At 39.5% G+C, this 21566-nt stretch overlaps 2 protein-coding genes across 3 annotated transcripts in view; one reads left to right on the top strand and one right to left on the bottom strand.

The window, feature by feature from the left end:
- LOC136312241 (protein mono-ADP-ribosyltransferase PARP15-like) overlaps positions 1-21566 on the top strand; it is a 328256-nt gene that overhangs the window by 104731 nt on the left and 201959 nt on the right. The window lies entirely within an intron of this gene.
- The window catches only part of KPNA1 (karyopherin subunit alpha 1), an 83544-nt gene continuing 66513 nt past the window's right edge, over positions 4536-21566 (bottom strand). For both annotated transcript variants that reach the window (XM_066241783.1, XM_066241781.1), the window contains exons 12-14: positions 19144-19271; positions 9780-9958; positions 4536-8093 (exon numbers count right to left, since the gene is read on the bottom strand). In XM_066241783.1, coding sequence (XP_066097880.1) covers positions 7906-8093; positions 9780-9958; positions 19144-19271 — 495 coding nt within the window. In that variant the 3' untranslated portion in view covers positions 4536-7905. The remainder of the gene's footprint in view (positions 8094-9779; positions 9959-19143; positions 19272-21566) is intronic.

Below are 21566 nucleotides of genomic sequence, written 5' to 3' on the forward strand. Positions count from 1 at the left end.
TACAAACCTACAGCCAACAGGGCATTGAAAATACTGTTTGAAATGCTATACAAAAAATGCTTCCCAAAATGACTTGGTTTCTTCTACTACTAGTTCCCTTAACATCAATTCTCCTCCCATTACTTTTTGGCCCATGTATACTTGTCTCACTCATACTGTCTTTCAGAATTCAGGCAATCCAGGTTCAGATGATGCTCATAAAGAGATTCAGTCCATTTCCTCAATGGAAGACTCCACCAGCCCCCTAGATCTTGCAGGAATCCAGTTGTGCCCTACCCGATCCTGTCCCGGTCAGCAAGAGGCTGGGACCCATCTGTCTATGCTCGCGGTTACAGAAGTCAGACCTTCGCCCAATTTCCCAAAAGCTTTTGGGTCCCATGCTCTTGAGGGGTGAATGTTAGGTAAGGTAGCTACTTAGACACGAGCCGGGACAGGTAGAGGAAGGAGAGGGATGAATTGCCCCCCTGCTTTGCTGGTATGCAGGATCTACCTCACCACACCTACACTGGTGGTCTCCAGTTCCCTGATACAGTATCAGCCACGTAGCAATATAACAAGACAAATAAATGAGAAGCTGGACAGAAAAACACCACCACCACAACGGGCATGGGAAAGTCCAGCAAGTAAAGCCCATAAATACCCAAATTCTGTAACTAATCGGGGCACTCATTCTCACTAGTGAGTTGCCCACTCAGGTCTCCGAGTATATTCCTGCATGGCCAATAAACCCTTGCTCTGCCTGCTATACTTTGTCTCTTGATTGAATTCTTTCTCTCAAGCAAGACCAGAATCAAGGTTTCATCACTTCACCAGGAATACTAATAATGTAGTAGTCCTTGTGAATTAGGACTAAGAATTTCAATTACTTCTTTGGGGTCAGGGAAGCACCAGAAACTGTGGAGTGTGTAAGGGCAGGGAATACCGATACAGGAATCATATGGTAGAAGAGACGGGAACGGTAATGATAGATTTGCTTTGGGGCTCTCAAGCAAAGTTCCTTAGATGGTCCCATTTTAAAGTTTCTATTTTTGCTGGCTTTAATCACTACCAGATGATTTGGAAGTTTCCCACCTTGTGGAAGAAATCAACCCATTTTCTTTAAATTCCCCATAAAAGTTTTAAAACTGAAAGGTTTATTCTCCTTGCCCCTCAGGAAAACTTTACAAATATTCTAAATATGTTGCCACAAATGTGTTATTGTGTGTGTGTGTTACACCAAATCATGGCCTGGGAGTGATTCCTACATTAAGGGCCATCTTGGCTGACTTGCTCTGTAGTAACTCCGATTACCAAAACCAGTCCTCAGAAATGAAGCTTAGTAGAACTGTGTACATACCCAGTTGCTTAACACCACCAGCAACTGAAACATGAGAATCTGGTTGGGTTATATACGGAGTGGCCATGTAACTTATCTAAACTGAAACTTTCCTGAAGTGAAAAGAGAGAAAATACTTAAGGAAGGTTAATTTATCTAAAAACCGGGACTACCCCAAGCAAACCAGTACAGCCACTGCCGACTTCACAAGAGGACTCTCCTCATAATCACAACTTGGAAAGCTCTATCCTCTCTGTATGGTGTTTTATCCCCAGCCTGAGGCGCGCTCTCTCAAACCTGGCACTGTTCTCTCCCCCCACTGGGGGCTTATGGGTTTCTGTTTTCTCCCCCATCGCTCTAAATGATGCTGGGCCCAAGTTGTTCAGATGAGCAAGTGATCCACATTGTGGACATCTGCTGCCCTTCACTGCCTTCCTCAGCTTAAGTGGGTATAAAAAAAGGACTTTTAAAGAGTAGTTTTATTCTTTGCAAAACATTCAAGATCACAGAAATGACCATTTATTGACTTTTTTTTCTAAAACAGTAAGACTTTTTCAAAATGGTAAGTGAAATAGGGGCAACAGTCATCTAAGCTGGCTACAATAAACGTGTAAACCCAACAATGTTGTACTACAGATGACAGTGTAGTCTGTGGGAACTAAGGCTATGTTTTGCTTTAAAGAAAAAAATACCTGGTAAGTGGAATCTCTCAAAACTGATAGAAAAGCAATCAAGGATTGGAGAAATACACCATCTTTCTGTTTCTACTGATCTGTCATTTAAGTTGGAGGCATGGGTTGAGAAAATTGTTCTTATGCAACAATACATATATGTAAAAATAAAAAATCACTACTTAATAGCCTAAGGCAGGCGTCCCCAAACTGCGGCCCCCTGAGGCCATTTATCCAGCCCCCCCCCCCTGCCGCCGCACTTCCAGAAGGGGCACCTTTTTCATTGGTGGTCAGTGAGAAGAGCACTGTATGTGGCGGCCCTCCAATGGTCTGAGGGACAGTGAACTGGCCCCCTGTGTAAAAAGTTTGGGGACCCCTAGCCTAAGGCAACCACCAACTTCCACATCAATTGGATATAATTGGCCAAAAGTTTTTAACTTTAGAATATGTCAGAAGAGACTGGTGAGCTATATTTAGTATATATAAACACACATTAATTATATATTAGCTATTCTGTAAAATACATCCATTAGCTTGTTCTCAGAAGGCATAGGTTTTTATATAACAAACCTCTGCTATGACAATGTCTGCTTTCATAAATGTCAAGTCAGATTATGCCTCCTGAAAGGTTACTACATATAAAAAACATTTTAAGACAACAGCTTTAAGAGGTTGTTGGGGAGGGAAGAGGAAAGAAGAGAGACAAATACAAGGTGACAGAAAATGATTCAACTTTGGGTGACGGACACTCAACATAATCAACAGTTCAAATACTATAGAGATGTTCACCTGAAACCTACATACTCTTATTGATCAATGTCACCCCATTAATTTTCTAAATAAAAAATTTTAAAAACACTTAAAAAAAAAAAGTTGTCAATCCTGACTTTTAACAGCAGCATAAAGGAATTCCTTTGAATTTTTTTTTGTAACCAAATATTCTTTACTCATATGACATAGATGAATATTCCTTCAGTCATTTATTATTTATTAAAGGCCTATGAGGTGCAAGGCACTCACCCATGGCCTGACATTCAAGTACAAAGAATTTGAGCCATTCCAAATCAAAGTGTGAGAACACTTTGAAAAAGGACATAGAGTGGTCAAAATGATGAGGTAAGCAGAACATACTCAGCAACACCCATTATCAGGTTATCTTTGTGACACTCCTCGGGATGATACTTCTTTAGGAAGTCAGCTATGTTCAATTTACATCCATGGATGGCACTGCTTTTTAAGGATTCTTCATCCCAAAGCCTTTCATTCTGCCAATACCTTCTACGTGAAGTCTGTTGGATGGAAACATGCTTCTGAATTTAGCCCTTTTGCTACTAACCTCAAAATCAATTATTTGCATATTATTTTTAAATTTGTTTTGTCAAGTCATACACAATTTTGGCATCACAAAAGAGGAAAGATGTTTTGGGCTGAGAGCCTACACACCAGAATTTGCAATCTTAAAACAACTTATTCCTGATTTAGTCAATTTAAGTGTGCTGCTGCTGATGAGGAAGATTCCGAAATCATGGTCCAAGAAAAGCTGGCCCAGTTGTGTCTTGTTCTGGGACTTCCTGGCACAGAACACCACCATGACTGTTGCTTTTGACATAAAGCCTGCAGGACTTCCCTATCTTTCCATAGACAGTATCTAATGGTTGTAACCTTGGGCAAAGCAAATTCAGTCCTAAGTCTTGACTGTAATCATAACATAGTAACAATTACCCACCTCAAAGAGCAGCAGGAGGATTCAATAAGAACAAGTGAAAACACTTAGAGCACAACAGAGGCTCAAATAAAGACCTACAGAACACACTGGGACCTGTCTCCCATCAGTTGAAAACAAAATGGAACTTCATCTACCCTAATGCTTCCTTTTTACCCCAAACTTCCAGATATCTTTATGTCCTGGAGTGATTTCCATGTTTCACTTTATCACACATTATTCTGATGCCCTGGTACTCATTACCTATCCTTTTCTGACACTAAAACGTATTATATTTTCCGTGTTCGACTAGACTTGCTGTACCAGTTAGTGCCACATCTGGCATTCAATTACTTTTATTATATTATATAACTTTTGATAAGAAAAGTTAGCCCAAAATATTTCCTAACTGGGTCGATACTCTGCTCATCTCACAATAAAATGGTTCTGTTAACTTCAGATGGAAAAGAATTCAGATTTGAAACTAGTATGTTTAGGTACACCTTTCTGCAAATGAGCAAATTTTGGAATGTAGGAGGTAGCATATAGCTTATAATTATGAAAAGCAAACAATGCTTTCTAAAAGTGTATCTCTTTTCTTTACTGAACAATATCCTTAGACATCATAATTTTCTAATGCACACACAGGGTGTGGCAAAGTAGGTTTACAATTATTCATATGGAAAATAAATAACACAAGACAGACTCACAACTGTAAACCTACTTGGGCTCCACCCTGTAGGAAAAGCCCCAAGCTCTCACAACAGCCATGATTTACCTATTAATATAAAAATGTTCACAAAACTTATCAGCAAGAAAGAAAAGTCTTTCAACCCAAGGTAAACCCTTTCACATTGCAACCCCAAATTGGGGAATTAAATAACTATAATGTTTATTTAGCACTAGAGAAGTAAATTCTAAGTTGCCAGTGGGTAGCCATGTACAATAGAGGACTTAGATGGCAAAGTTTGATATATAAAATATACATATTTTTTCCTTAAGCAATATCAGAAACAATCTGGATTAATTCAGATTTATTATGGGATAACTGTCAATGTTTATGTCTATGACAATAATGATTAAAATGACCCAAAGCCCATTAAGTTCTATCTGGCAGATGGAAGAGATAATCCTAGGGCAACAGTTTTCAAAAACAGTACAGCTGACAAAGGTAAATTAAAAAGGACCTAATTACTTAATGAGAAGAATATGAATTAATGTGCTCCATGGAAAACTCTTGTCTCCTAAATCTCACCACGCTCGATGTCTTATAGCAGTTATTTCCCAACCTAATCGTATCTCCCTGCTGGTCCTTCCCATGTGAGGTGTGCCTTTCCTCTCAAATCCTCTCGATGCTTTTCCTTCCCTACTGAAGTCCTCAATACAAAGACTGTTCTTTGAAAGTTTGGAGGAGAAAATAAATGGAGGTGGGGGGAATCAAACAATGTCCCCCTTCATCAGTATATAAAACTGCAGAAGAGTTTTCCTGTGTTGAAATTAACATACTTTTGCAATGAGTAACAGCTTAGTGATAGGATATATTCAATAAATTTAAAGTAACTTGACACAATCTGCCAGGCAGACAAAAAAAATAGGACTTATAGTTATCTTTTGAAATTAATTTCTATTACCGAAAAAGGCTGCTTTCTCAGTTCCAACAGTTACGCTGGGATTTAACTCTTAGTCAATTCCAATTTTCATATTAAAAAATTACAAAAAAATTTAGCTCATTATCTCATGGCTCATGAACTTCTAGGACAAGAGCAAGACAAATGCATTCCCATGCTTTAAACAGAAAATAGACCACAGTAGTTGAGTGGACTTTGTTTTCATTCATTGAGGCACCTGCAACTGCTAGCAAAAGTTTCCAGTGAATGCTACTCTAACCTGGAGAAACAACTTTGTGTGCTTGGTATTTTTTCCAAATTGGTTTATCAACATGAACTGAAAAAATTTTAAATTATCCAATAAAAGGTACATAATTTAAAACATCCTAGAGAAATTATGTTACAAGTAATTTACCATTAAAAAAAACTCAGCCACAAAAAAGTCAAAGCTAAAAAACAAGATTTTTACTATAAATCAGTGCTTCTATTACTTTTGTGAAAGAAATTGTATTTTAATGTGATGTAAAGGCAACACTGAAAGTTTTTCTTTAAATTAACCACCTAACTTGTCCCTAAAATTACAAAGAGTCAAAGTTTTTTACAGGTCAAGTGCAGTAAACTACAACATTCTTTTAGCACAAAGCAGCACTAGAAAAAGTACAGTTATAAACGAGAGCTGACTACTCTTGCAGGGGCTGCTCCATCCGTGACAGACATCAGCCCGTATCCCACCCAAGCACAGACACAGGGCTAGATGTGAACACTGCGTCACAGGCTTGGCTGAAATGTCCTTTGCCTTTGTATCTTTCTACTTTAAATGAAGAGGAGTTCTAAAAAGTTTAAGTCAGGTCACATAAGTTGACTGCTTAAATGACAACATGATGAGGTATGAAAGCTCTCAATACCCTTAATGTTCAGCAGGATCTACCAGAGATATGTAAGAGCTTGTCAGGGGAACTTCCAAATAGTTACACTTTGGGGTTATAATGAATTCTAGAAGAGGACAAGATTAAAGAGGATTAAAAGGGTATTCTTTAAAACAGAAGTGAGCAACTTTTCCTTCAGAATTCATTCTGTATAGCACATCGACAAATATAAAATCTCTGACAGTGTGTCCCAACACTGAGTCAAGATGGCCAACTAGCACCAAGAAGTCATATGTTCAGTTGCAGTTCTCTTGGCAATTAAGCTTATATTTTCATTCCAGTCCAAGCACAAATGTAGATCACCGAAGACAGTACTGGAAGTGCCATTTGCAGGTACAGACTGCAGTTATCATTGAATAAACCAGAAGGTAGAAGCTGTTTTTATTTCATCATGGTGGGAGGGCAACTCGACTGGGCAATACTAACTAGTAGGAGGTGAAATGACTAGGGAACAATGAGGTTATAAGAAAAAAAAATAATTGCCCTTATTTGGGTTAAACAGGTCATGTTGAGAAGACAATTATTTGTTTAAGATAAGAATGCTACATTAAAGGGATGATATATGCAGCATGGATACATTAGAATCAAGCTGCACCCAATTAAAAAAATCCCTAAGTAACCTTGAAAAGTATAAGTTACCTGCCAGTCACAGAGGGGAAAAGCACCTAGGGTAAACTCCAATTTAATGAGGACCTTATCAGGATCACTAAGCCTGAAACATTTGTTTAAATGCAGAAACACAGCCTCTAGTCACACTGGTTAAGTTTGGGAAGATTGAAGGGTTGTTTTTTTTATACTTCTTTATTGAATTACAGAATATGGTTTAGATTACTAAGGATTCTAAATCAATCATCAACCAGTATTAGAATTGAACCACTTCCAAATTCTAAGACACATAAGACCAAAGAGAAGCAATAGCCATACAAATTAATATGTGTCCCTCTCCTTTCTGCGCTAAGGAAATCTTCAAACCAGTATCACATTTGAGAATCAAAGTGTTAATTCTTCAGCATTCCTGACAACTATAAAGCACATTCACTGAAGGCTGAAGGTGAGAGAGCAGATGGTTTAACTTTTATATCTGTGAAGAATGGCGCCACCAGAGGAAAGAAAACCACCTATTCTCAGTAAGGATTAATGCAAATTTGGCTACAAAAAGCCACCAGGTAATCCAAGGGTTCACTGTGGAAGAACTCATGAAAAGTACTCTGAAGTATACACAACATATCTAAACATCTCCCTTGTTGCAAGTAGTTGTATGAAATTCAATACAGTTTTAGTCTCATCTTTTAAATGTCCATTTTCCCACTTAAAAGGGAATGAGGAGGAGTCCTCTTATTTTCCCCGACCAAAAAAAAAAAAAAAAAAAAAAAAAGAGAGCCACATTAATATGTGTATATTCCCATGACTCTTATAATATAGCAGTACGGATCTCCAAAGCCTAGGGATTTTCCTTAAGAGTGGGCCATTCTGGTTACCCTTTTCTTAGAAGGGTTTTCCACCACAGAGAGCCAGAGGTTTTCCAGATGTGTGTAAGAGAGCAGGTGCGCAAGGCAAGCAAATGAGCGCAAACAGTATTATGGAAAACATTTGAGAAGTTAGCTCCATGAGGACTGTGGGCTCCACAAAAGGACTTGACAGGGTAGCCTGGTCTGACACAGGAACACGAAAGCAGTGCATCACTTCACAGCTGGAAACCTTCCATGGGAGCCTCACACTGCTGGAAGATGTACTGCTGCTGGCTAAGGTCAACCTGGGGTGCAATGCTGCTGTCCTCGTCCTCGGTACCGAAGTAATGCTCAATAAGATCAAAGGCTTTCTGGTAGATCTCCTGGTTTTCATGACTCTGTAAGAACTCAATTTTATCCAGACCTAGAATGAAGAGTAAAGAAACTCTGTTATTTGTCTGTAAGCAATTCCAACGCAGTGATGTTCTGTCACATCTCCTTCCTTGAGGTAAAGGAAGACTTTCTTCTTCTATCTTACATGTATTTAGTAATAGCACAGAAAGTACTGCTGGGGATTATATCTGAACGCTTATATTAAAAACTGACATCTTAAAGCCATACACAGCAACAGCCAGTTCCCAGAAGCAGCAAATTCCAGAATAGACACTATCCAGTAGCAGAAGAGTTCCTACTGCACTACACTTATGGCCTGGTTCCATCTACCTAGGCTCTGAGCTATCCAATATAATTTCAACAAATGTGTAATACCCTTAAATCAGTCAGAATTAGTTTCTATTGACTAAATTTAGAAGTTGGACTAGAACAATTAGCCAACATATTCCCTTTGTTAATAAAGTTCAAGCCCATCTGAACTAGACTTTCTTTTACTTGCAGCCATCAGCAGTCTAACAGCTACAGCAACACCAGAAATAAATATTAACATTGCTCAAAGGAAAAAATAAATATTCATATATACCCATATTAAAATATGTATATAAATAAAAAAGTAACATTTATATTTGTGGAGAAAGATCTCTGGATAAACATTTTTTTTATACATTTCACAAAATCTCTTATACTAACTAAGCAGGTACAGCTTTTTATTTATTTATTTATTTTTTACAAGGACAGAGAGAGAGTCAGAGAGAGGGATAGATAGGGACAGACAGGAACAGAGAGAGATGAGAAGCATCAATCATTAGTTTTTCATTGCAACACCTTAGTTGTTCATAGATTGCTTTCTCATATGTGCCTTGACCGCGGGCCTTCAGCAGACTGAGTAAACCCTTGCTCGAGCCAGCGACCTTGGGTCTAAGCTGGTGAGCTTTGCTCAAACCAGATGAGCCCACGCTCAAGCTGGTGACCTCAGGGTTTCGAACCTGGGTCCTCCGCTTCCCAGTCCGACACTCTATCCACTGCACCACTGCCTGGTCAGGCCAGGTGCAGCTTTTATAATCAGATTCTTAAAAAATAATTAAAATCATTTTGGAAAATAACTCCATATTAACTGATTAATTTGAAAAATGAATATATTCCAATAACCCCTAATTCCAATCTCAGGAATAAACAAACCACAGAACAGTATTTTTAACCCTGGCTATGCATTAAAATCACTTTGAAAACTTAAAAGGGTAATTATTAAAAAACAAGACTGATATTAGAAGAATGAGGAAACCAAGTGACTCTAAGATGAAACTCTTAGAAACCTTTAAAGTCAGGACCTCTTTAGGAATACAGGAGCTGGGGGTGTGATGCAAAACTAGAACCCTCAGTCTTGCGAGAGGAAAGGAGTCAGGCATCATCCACAGTACATATGGATATTCCTGGGGCTCAGATGGACTAGTGAGACTGCAAAGTGCCCACAAGGAAAGGCAGTCAGGGAACTGGGACAATCCTAAGAGCCCAGGGTAAAACTGGCTAAATTGAAGGGTGCTCACTTTTCTTCACATTTTTACAATACATACTCTTTTCCAATTCTTCATACTAAACATTATCATTCATAAGAACAATTTTTTTATATTTGTTTGCTAATGACAGATGTGGACAGGCCAGAAGAGCAAAGAGAAAAAAATAATAATTTCAGGACTTCCAATTAATCCTCTTATCTTACCATAAGCTTCCTCAATCAAAGCACAGTAAGGGTTAATGCCAGTGCCGTTTCTTTTGGCTTCTTGTTCTCCAAGCCTCAGGATATTTTCCAGGCCGTTTAGGGCAACCTGTACAATCTTAGAGTCCATGACTGTGAGGAGATCACAGAGGGGCTTGATACAACCCAGTTCTACGAGGTACCTAAATTAATAGAAAGAATAACTTAGTCAAGCAAAGCTTTTAATTCATTACAACTTAAGTTGGTGAAAAGATCATTTAACCTGACTACAGAGATAAAAACAGGCATCCAATTAACCATACAAGCTACACCTTATCACACAAAAAGCTACAGATAAATGAAACAAAACGAGTTCTCTAACAGACAGTTCTATCCTTTTTTCCTTCCACAATTACTGGACTCTAAAATTCAGAATTCTTTCTTTGAATAAAATAGAATAATTTTGATTGATTTCATCTTTGTTTCCATAGGTAACCTCACCTCTGAAACATGACACACCTGGAGCGGAAGCCAATACAACAGGCCATTCTATTTTATACAAAAAACTCTTAAAAAAATTAAAGATAAGAGTCCCTGGCCAGTTGGTTCAGTGGCAGAGCATTGGCCTGACGTGTGGATATCCTGGGTTCGATTCTCGGTCAGGGCACACAGAAGAAGCACCCATTTGCTTCTCCACCCCTCCCCTTCTCGCTTCTCTCTCTCTCTCTCTCTCTCTCTCTCTTTTTCCTCACTCCTGCAGCCATGGCTTGATAGGAGCGAATTGATCCTGGGCGCTGAGAATGGCTCTATGGCCTCTGCCTCAGGTGCTAAAAAAAAAAAAAAAAAGGCTCCAGTTGCAATGAAGCAAGAGCGCCAGATGGGCAGAGCATCGCCCTATAATGAGTTTGCAAGTGGATCCTGGTCGGGGCACATGCAGGAGTCTGTCTCTGTCTCCCCTCCTCTCACTATTAAAAAAAAAAAATTAGAGAAATCAACTCAATGTAAAAATGGGCAGCCCTGGCTGGTTGGCTCAGTGGTAGAGTGTCGGCCTGGTGTGCAAGAGTCCCAGGTTTGATTCCTGGCCAGGGCACACAGGAGAAGCGCCCATCTGCTTCTCCACCCCTCCCCCTCTCCTTCCTCTCTGTCTCTCTCTTCCCCTCCCGCAGCCAAGGCTCCAATGGAGCAAAGTTGGCCCAGGCGCTGAGGATGGCTCTATGGCCTCTGCCTCAGGTGCTAGAATGGCTCTGGTTGCAACAGAGCGACACACCAGATGGGCAGAGCATCGCCTACTAGTGGGCATGCCGGGTGGATCCTGGTCGGGCGCATGCAGGAGTCTGACTGCATCCCCGTTTCCAACTTCAGAAAATACAAAAAAATAAATAAATAAAAATAAAAAATAAATAAAATGGGCAAATGATCTAAACATAAACCTCACCAAAGATATACAAATGGCAAATAAGCATATAAACAGATGGTCAACATATTATATGTCATTAAGAGATTGCAAATTAAAACGACACTACATACCTACTAAAATGGCTAAAACCCAAAACACTGACAATACTAGATCCTGGCAAGGATATGGAGCTTGCCAGGATAACTGAGACAAAAACTTACGTCCACACAAATACTTATACACCAATATTTACAGCAGCTTTCTACATAACTGCCGAAAACTGGAAGCACCAAGATGTTCTTCAATAGGTGAATGGATAAAATAAATGGCAGTACATTCAGACAATGGAATATTATTTAGCAATAAAAAGAAATGAGCAATCAAGCCATGAAAAGACACGAAGTAACCTTAAGTGCATATTACTAAGTGAAAGAAATCAGTGTATTTGGACTCTTACACTATAGGGAAAAGGCAAAATTTTTGAAAAGACAACAGAAAGAATAGTGGCTGCCAGAGATCTGAGGGATGGGAGTAAGGAAGTAGATGAACAGGTGAAGCAGAGGGCAGTGGAACTCTTCTGTATGACACTACAGTGGTGGAAACAGGCATCACGTAGTCATCAAAATCTGTGGAACTGTACAATACAAAGAGTGATCCTTTTTTTAAATTTATTTTATTTTACAGAGACGGAGATAGAGTCAGAGAGAGGGATAGATAGGGACAGACAGGAATGGAGAGAGATGAGAAGCATCAATCATTAGTTTTTCATTACAACACCTTAGTTGTTCATTGCTCTCTCATATGTGCCTTGACCGGGGGGGGGGGGGGGGGGGGGGAGGCTTCAGCAGACCAAGTAACCCCTTGCTCAAGCCAGTGACCTTGGGTCTAAGCTGGTGAGCTTTGCTCAAACCAGATGAGCCCGTGCTCAAGCTGGCGACCTCGGGGTCTCGAACCTGGGTCCTCAGGATCCCAGTCCAACGCTCTATCCATTGTGCCACCGCTTAGGCACAAAGAGTGATCCTTAATATAAACTATGAACTTTAATATTATCAGTATTGGTTCATAAGCTCTAAAAAATGTGACCACTCTATATAAGATGTTAATAATAGATGAAATTGTGCAGGTAGGAGAGGTATCCAGAAATTCTACTCTGTACTATCATCTCACTTTTTCTATAAATCTAAAAAGGTTATTAAAAAGTCTTAATTTTTTAAAAAAGCAGTTTTATGTTTTATTGCCATTTTTATTTTACTCAGGAGTGAATTTAATAGCATTATGCCTAATTTTATTTAAATATTTCCGGACAATTAAGACTACACGTCCTATGAACAGAGTGTCCGTTATCTAGCCTTAAAGCCAGCACTGATCATTTTCCCTTCCTTTATACCAAGGTTTTAGTCAACCTTTCCTTAAACATACATATATAATTCTCATCTTCATTAAAAAATAAAAATCAAGCCTGTTTTATAGCTACCAATATGTTAGTTGTTGCAGGTTTGGAGAACATACAAAAGCATTCAGAGTCTGACCAGGCAGTGGCGCAGTGGATAGAGCGTCGGACTGGGATGCAGAAGAGCCAGGTTCAAGACCCCGAGGTCGCCAGCTTGAGCGCGGGCTCATCTGATTTGAGCAAAAGCCCACCAGCTTGAACCCAAGGTCACTGGCTCCAGCAAGGGTTTACTCGGTTTGCTGAAGGCCCATGGTCAAGGCACATATGAGAAAGCAATCAATGAACAACTAAGGTGTTGCAACGCGCAATGAAAAAACTAATGATTGATGCTTCTCATCTCTCTTCGTTCCTGTCTGTCCCTGTCTATCCCTCTCTCTGACTCACTCTCTGTCTCTGTAAAAAATAAATTAATTAATTTTAAAAAAAAAGCATTCAGAAAAATAAAAAGTACCTAGAGATAACCACCACTATTACCTTCCAGCTGTGCTGCTTACAAGCATACGACTTGAGGCAAATTATTTGATCTCTCTGTACCTCTGTTTCCTCAACTATAAAAGTCTGGGAACCACAGATTAATTAATGTCTGTCACAAAACTCCAGCAAAATTTTAAGAGTAGCTGATTAAACAGATGACGTGCATGTCTACACTTCAACTTCACTGGCCTATAGAGGTGAGTCTATTTAACACAAACTGGTATTTCAGAGACTCATTCACAATCTCCAAATTGTCCTCAAACTTGATCCTGGCCTGCTCTTCTTTCCAATAAAAATCCTGGCTGACCTCTAATCCTTATATTGCCTTTAACTCATTTATGCCTCACGTCCCATTACTGAAACGGTAGTGATGTGGGAGTTATTTATATCCTACTGCTCAACGTCATTACTGAGGTCTGATTTTTCTCACACGTCTGTTCCTGAGGATACATGTTCTCACGTGGTGCACAGTCACTACTGTAGATACTGGCGTGCTGGGAGCTTGTTAAAAATTGATGTGAATTTTTAGAAAAATTTTGATGGACTGAATTTTAAAAATTTCAACCTCCGGCATAAATGGGTTAAAAAGTACATTTAGTTTTGTAACATTGGTGTTTTATTATAAAAACCAGTGTAATGAAAACTTGATTGAGAATTTAAAACAAATTTTAAGGTTGCTAGTAAGCTTCTAGAACTTGTATATGATTAAATGAATAACTTAGAAATGAACTATATAATTATTAACTAAAATGTTCTTATAAAAAAGCTCTATCCAAAAAATATGCTAGTAAGTAAATCTAGCGTTCTGAAGAGGTGAGATTTGCAAAATATAGAATCAGTACTTTGTATTCTAGCATTATTCATTTAATGAGTTCTGGGTTCTGAATTCTAGCCATTTAAAATATTTTAACATAGATTACACTTTAACATAGATTACCACCAGATGTGAACAAGCACAGCAGATGACAAGTTTCTCCAAGGACACTAGAGATTAAAAGCTGTTTTCAAGTCAGTAGCAGCATCACTGAGTCAACAGAATGTGTTACAATATCTAAGGTGTTATTTCCTGGTGAAACCCCTGGAGATTTCAAGACCTTCACAGTGGTAGTTCACTAGTGATCCAAGTTTCTCTAAAGACAACAATTTGCACCTAAAAGCAAAACACGTGACCAGGGCATACGGGCTGTGTAGGAGTTGAAAAGCTGTATTATTTTGAGAAAATCCTCAGTAAAAGTTTGAAGACTTGAAAAGATGACTAGAAAATAGCACTGAAAACAAGCACAATTCTATGGTTAAAGTCTGGGAGTGGCTATGGGTGGTGCACTTCAAAAAACGGTAAAATGAGCACTGGTCAAAAAAACAAAAAAACAAAACGAGCACTGCCACAGAGCTACCTTCTGTGGCAGAAAAGTTACAATTAAGAAAATGTTCTGGCCTGGCCGGTTGGCTCAGCGGTAGAGCGTCGGCCTGGCGTGCGGAGGACCCGGGTTCGATTCCCGGCCAGGGCACACAGGAGAAGCGCCCATTTGCTTCTCCACCCCACCCCACCCCGTCTCTCTCTTCCCCTCCCGCAGCCAAGGCTCTATTGGAGCAAAGATGGCCCAGGCGCTGGGGATGGTTCCTTGGCCTCTGCCCCAGGCGCTAGAGTGGCTCTGGTCGCGGCAGAGAGACGCCCCAGAGGGGCAGAGCATCGCCCCTGGTGGGCGTGCCAGGTGGATCCCGGTCGGGCGCATGCGGGAGTCTGTCTGACTGTCTCTCCCCGTTTCCAGCTTCAGGAAAAAAAAAAAAAAGAAAAGAAAAAGAAAAAGAAAATGTTCTGGGTCTGGAAATTCAGTCCACAAGAATACATCATCTGAAAAAGTGAATTATATTTCTCAAATTATATTAATGTCTCAAACCTAAGAGAGCTGATCTAATTGGTAATTTTACATTTAGTCGGTCCATGGAGAAGAAATCCACAATCTCTAGAATGGAGGAAAGTGAGTTTTTAACGGCCAGGGCCTTAGAGACAATTGATAAAATCAGATTTCTTCAGATGAGCAACAAACTCATTGAGTCTGAAACTGTCCATTCAAATAGGATTTTGCTTCCACTGTGTCCTAATTTTTATTAACAGCACTAACATTTTGCCTAGTTATCTGTGACTTTTCCCTTTCCTTTGTTACCTATAGTCTAGCACTGAATCCTGAAGATACTGCTTTTCCATACTCAGATCCATATTCCAAGATATAGCTACTATCTTAATCTTGGCCATCACTATATACTAAACCAGGGTAGTCAACCTTTTTATACCTACCGCCCACTTTTGAATCTGTTAATAGTAAAATTTTCTAACCGCCCACCAGTTCCACAGTAATGGTGACTTATAAAGTAGGGAAGTAACTTTACTTTATAAAATTTATAAAGCAGTTAGAGCAAGTTAAAGCATATAATAATAATTACCAAGTACTTTATGTCGAATTTTTGCTAAGTTTGGCAGAGTAAATCTTTATAAAACAACTTACTACAGTTAAATCTACCTTTTTATTTATACTTTTGTTGCTCTGCTACCGCCCACCATAAAAGCGGGAACGCCCACTAGTGGGCGGTAGGGACCAGGTTGACTACCACTGTACTGAACTATTGCAGGAGCATCTTAATTGCTCTCTTTTCTCTCCTCAAAAGACTATAGTCTTCATTTCATTTCACTCTTAAGGTTAAAGACACCCCAAGTCTTCCCAAGACTAAGATCTGCTAACCTATAGCAAGACTACTTCGACTGCTCCAATAACATTTACTGTGCATATTCCCTTACACTTCTCACTGTATTCTCTCTCCTCTAAAATTGCTAAATCTCTACTCAAATGACAAGTTTCACTTCTTTCATGAAACACTAATTCCAGACAACACTATCCCTCATTCTTAAGAACAGTATGTTTATATCTGATTATATTTATCTAGAATTATGGATATTTTCTAAGTTATTCTAATTGGTTCTTGCAATTAAATCTTGTCTTTCCAACAAGAATGAGGTAAAGTCAGTTTATTTTCTGCAATTTGGACTGTAAATTTTTGCAATCTTTTAAGAAAACTCTTCATCTAGTTAAGTAACTGCTAAAATATTGATAACTAATTTAATGATTATAAATAGCTATGCTAGATTTTAAAAAGGGGTAGTACCCATTCTACTGTTCTCTAAAAGAGCAAAATACCCCTGATACTTTCTAACAAAAGTTACTAAGTATTTTAGAAATGTTTAAAAAATATATATGTATACAGCTTAACCATTTAAATAAAAAAAACAGATTTGGTATATAATGTAGAGACAAATTAGTTATAAATCTGAATTTGAACATAAAATCTATCACTTGTTCAAATAACTTCTGTAGTATTGCACTTGACTGCCATCTAGTGGCATTAAGTCCTCACTTAACTTTGTCAATAAGTTCTGAGACTTTTTTTGAGAGAGAGGTAGGGAGAGAGAGAGAGACAGGAACAGCCAGCTGCTCCTGTATGTGCCCTGACCGGGGAATTGAACAAGCAATTGAACAGGCAACCTCCATGGTCCGGGACGACATTCCACAACCAAGCTATCCGGCCAAGGCTTAATTTTTATTGATTTTTAGAAAAGCAGAGAGGGAGAGAGAGGGGAAGGGGAAGAGAAGCATTTGCTGTTCCACTCAATCGTGCATTTTTTGGTTGCTTTCCCATGTGCCCTGATCTGGGATCAAACCTGCAACCTTGTTGTGGAACACGCTCTTAACCGAGTAACCGGTGAGGGATAGGTTCCATAATTTGAAGTGAAACGACACATAACAAAACGAATTTCACCAGAGGCTCATTGATATAAACAAGAGTAAAGTTTCTACACTATGACAAAACATTATTCAAGGACTTACTAAACCAAAGAACCAGAATCTTGGAGAATGAAAAACCCAAATCTCATACAAGACTATTTGAAAGTCTTCCTTGAATAACCTGTCCATAATGAACTTTACCAAAAAAGCTATTGCATGTGTTAACTTGTTTATAATTTTATTATTTCAGGTCAATACCTCTTACCTTCTGTACCTGATCAATTTCTGAGATGTTAGGATTACACTACTTTTTGTTTTTGAATTCTCAATATAGCACTAAAAATTAGCATTGGTTCATTCAACCCACAAAGCAACAATATGAGAGGTTAGCTGTTTCCGTGGTAGTACATATAAGGAAGGGGCTGATGCTTTAAGAGTCATTCAAAACAATTTCCCTTGATCTAAATTCCCCATAAAAAAAGTTGAGTCAAGGTTCCATTTCTTTATCACTGTTTTTTTTCTATCTGAAATACCAAATGTCCATAATTTAGCATTTAATTATATAACATTCCTTTCATTAATTGATTCCTATCCATATTTTTATTTTTCGATTACAGTTTACGTTCAATAGTATTTCGTATTGCTTTCAGGTGTACAGCACAGTGGTTAGAATGATATACTTTACAAAGTATTCCCCTCCAATATTCCCTGTACCTACCTGGCACCATACAGTTACTACAATGTTACTGACTATATTCCCTATGCTGTACTTCACATGCACATGACTACTTTGTAAACTACCAATCTGTAATTCCCAATGCCTTCAACTTTTTCACCCAAGTCCCCTTACTGCTCTCCCCTCTGGCAACCACCAGTCTGTTCTCTGTACCTATGAGTCTGTTTCTGTTTTGTTTATATCGTTCTTTAAGATTCTACACACAAGTGAAATCATATGGTACTTGTCCTTACCGGACTAATTTCACTTAACAAAATACCCTCTAGGTACATCCATACTGTTGCAAGTGGGTAAGATCTCATTCTTTTTTATGATTATTTTCCAAATTTATGCCTTTATTAGCTATTAAGATTATAAACTGACATCCAAGGGGCCATTTAAGTCTCAAGGTAATACAGATATCTCTCTCTTTACTGAACACTATAGGATTTTAGGAGACATTTGCCTCTACTGAAATTGGCACTTTACCCATATTAATATATACTACTCTTTCAACTCTGGTCCAATTAAGACATTTAAACTAGAAATAGCAAGAGTTAACTATTAAAGTTGGACTCCAGCCTGACCAAAAAGTGGCGCAGTGGAGAGGACCCAGGTTTGAAACCCCGAGGTTTCTGGTTTAAGCGTGGGCTCATCTGGCTTGAGTGAGTCACCAGCTTTAGTGTGGGATCACAAACATGACTCCATGGTCGCTGGCTTGAGCCCAAAGGTCGCTGGTAACTTGAGCAAGGGGTCACTGGCTCGGCTGGCGTCCCTGGTCAAGGCACATGAGAAAGCAATCAATGAACAACTAGCTTCTCATCTCCCTCCCTTCCTGTCTGTTCCTCTCTTTCTCTCACTAAAAAAAGATAAAAATAAAAATAAAGTTGGACTCTTAAGGAGTCTACAAGTAACCTAGATGCCACTCAAGATCTCTTTCTGACCAAGCAGCTCCAGAGTAGGCTTAAGCCACCCCTACAATTATTTCTGCTGCTTCAACCTCAACTATGCCTTAGTTCTCATATCCCAGAGTTTTTTACTTTGTTTTGTTTTTGTATTTTTCTGAAGTTGGAAATGAGGAGGCAGTCAGACAGACTCCCGCATGCGCCCGACCGGGATTCACCCGGCATGCCCACCAGGGGGCGATGCTCTGCCCATCTGGGGTGTCGCTCTGTTGCAATCAGGGCTATTCTAGTGCCTGAGGCAGAGGCCATGGAGCCATCCTCAGCACCCGGGCCAACTTTGCTCCAATGGAGCCTTGGCTGAGGGAGGGGGAGAGAGAGACAGAGAGGAAGGAGGGGGAGCAGGGGGGGAGGAGCAGATGGGCGCTTCTCCTGTGTGCCCTGGCCGGGAATCGAACCTGGGACTCCTGCACGCCAGGCTGACACCCTACCACTGAGCCAACCAGCCAGGGCCTCACATCCCAGAGTTTTTATCAGCAAGAAGGCATGGAAAAGGAGTAAGTAATTATGAAACTGAGAACAAGCTGCCAAAAAAGGCTAGAGCTTAGCATTCTTAATTGGTAGACAAAATAATTGTTCCATCAATTTATAAGATGCTACCTGGCTAGTACTTACTTGATCTGTTCAGCTGATCCTCCAGAAGTTGCATTTGTGATGGCCCATGCTGCTTCTTTCCTTGTCCGAAACTCAGCAGTTTGTAATATACTAATAAGGGCTGGGAAAATATTGGCATCTATCACAGTCTGAAATTAAAGAAAAAATTAAATAGAAAGAAAAGGGAAATTATATGATTTATAATGTCTAAACACTACACTGTACACTTAAAACTAATATAAGATATTGAATGTCAACTATAATAAAAATTTTTTAAAATTATAAAACTATTCATGATACTAATTATAACTTTTCAGCTAGTTTCACTAATGACATTCTACCCTGTTAAAAATGAATCCAGCCTGACCAGGTGGTACACAGTGGATAGATCATTGAACTGGGATTCGGAGGACCCAGGTTCAAGACCCCAGGGTTGCCAGCTTGAATGCAGGCTCATCTGGTTTGAGCAAGGCTCACCACCTTGAGCCCAAGGTCGCTGGCTTGAGTAAGGGGTCACTCGGTCTACTGTAGCCCCCTAGTCAAGGCACATATGAGAAAGCAGTCAATGAACAACTAAGGTGCCGCAAGGAAGAATTGATGCTTCATCTCTCTCCCTTCCTGTCTCTCTGACCCTATCTGTCCTTCTCTCTGTCTCTGTCATACACACACACAAAAAAAAGAATCAAAAGGAGTTAAGTCCTCATTATTCCTAACCTTCTGGCCATACTTGGTATCAGCAACATCCTCCCTGGAGTCTGTGACCTTGTAATCTAGTTTTCCCTTTTATTGTTCTCTCTTATTCTACCCAAATAATACAAGTTCAATTCTCTGTTCCTCTGCTACTCATTTCTTTCACAGCACCCACCCTGACACATGTGTTATAACTCTCTGGTACTTCTTTCTCACTAGAGCCCTAGCTCAGGTGGCCAACAGCTTACTTTAGATCTGCTAATTGCCTCAAACACATCATTTGCCCTCTGTATCAGGTATGCTTTCAAATCTTTCTAGTTCACCAAGGCTCTTTGTATTTATTTATTCTAAATTCAATCAGTCACTACACCTTTTACATTTTCTTTTCTTTTTTTTTAATTCAGTGAGAGGAGAGGAGGGGAGGGAGAGAGACAGGCTCCCGCATGTGCCCTGACCGGGATTCACCCGGCAAACCCACTAAGGGGCAATGCTCTGCCCATCTGGGGCATTGCTCTATTGCTCAGCAAGTGAGCTCGTCTTAGCGCCTGAGGCAGAAGCCATGGAACCATCCTCAGCACCTGGGGCCAACTTGCTCCAATCCAGCCATGGCTGCAGGAGGCGGGAAGAGAGAGAGAAAGGGAGAGAAGGAGAGGGAGGGAGGGAGGGAGAGAGAAAGAGAAAAGGAGAAAGAGAAAGAGAGAGGGGTAGGGGTGGAGAAGCAGATGGGTACTTCTCCTGTTTCCCCTGTATGCCCTGACTAGGAATTGAACCTAGAACATCCACACACTGGGCTGATGCTCTACCACTGAGACAACTGGCCAAGGCCAACTTTTACATTTTCAATTTAAAATTCCCTGAGTCCATCTTTTTCTTTCCTTAGCACTGCCACCATCCTATTCTAAGCCACCATCTCCCATCCAGATGACCAGAATAGGCTTTAGTTAGACAGAGTACTTTTTTACTCAATCCTGTCATAGACTAACACTAAAGTAGTCTTCCTCAAATTGCTTCATGTTTCTTCTTAGCTCAAGAACCTAAAATGGGTTCATATAATTTCCAACATCAAGAAACGGAGAAGTTTTATATAAGAGCCTAGTGTTAGCAGGCAATCAACTGCAGCTGAAATCACTTCATATGCATGCTATAAATTCCAATAGCTACCAATATCAGTCCCAGACAGCACTCTGTTAGGGGATGACTAACCCATGCTTTCCTGGTCAAGAACTCTTTCTAGTACGCCAATGAGAAAAGTAAGAAAAGTTTAGCAGAAAGACACTAAATAATTTTATTTCTCTGAGTCTCAGTTTCATCTATAAATGAGAATGTTGGACTAGATGACCTATGATTCCACTCAGTTCCAAGTCTCATAAATTAATTTTCAACCTGTTGTTCCAGCCTTTTTCATGGCCTATGCTGAACCATTTGGCCCACTGCTAGTCTTTCCCTTGGACACTCCCAGATATGTAAGGAGTAAAAGGAAAGGGCAGATAATCAGTTAGAGAAAAATAAAAATAGGTTCCCAAAGGTTCATGAAAAATCGAGGCAATCCAATACATGAGTCCATTAGAAAATAAATATTTTACTTGGCAAGAGCAAAGCTGATCTGTTTAGTATAAAGTCCAATAAAACACTGAGAGAATACAAGATACTATATCACTATCTTGGCAAATCATCAAATATTAAAGGCAAAGGGAAATATCAAGGCCTAAGTGTAAGTTCAAAAGACTTCTTTAAAGTAGGATTTTTAAAAAGAA

Source organism: Saccopteryx bilineata, chromosome 8, assembly GCF_036850765.1.
Source record: "Saccopteryx bilineata isolate mSacBil1 chromosome 8, mSacBil1_pri_phased_curated, whole genome shotgun sequence".
In the NCBI taxonomy this organism is placed as follows: domain Eukaryota; kingdom Metazoa; phylum Chordata; class Mammalia; order Chiroptera; family Emballonuridae; genus Saccopteryx; species Saccopteryx bilineata.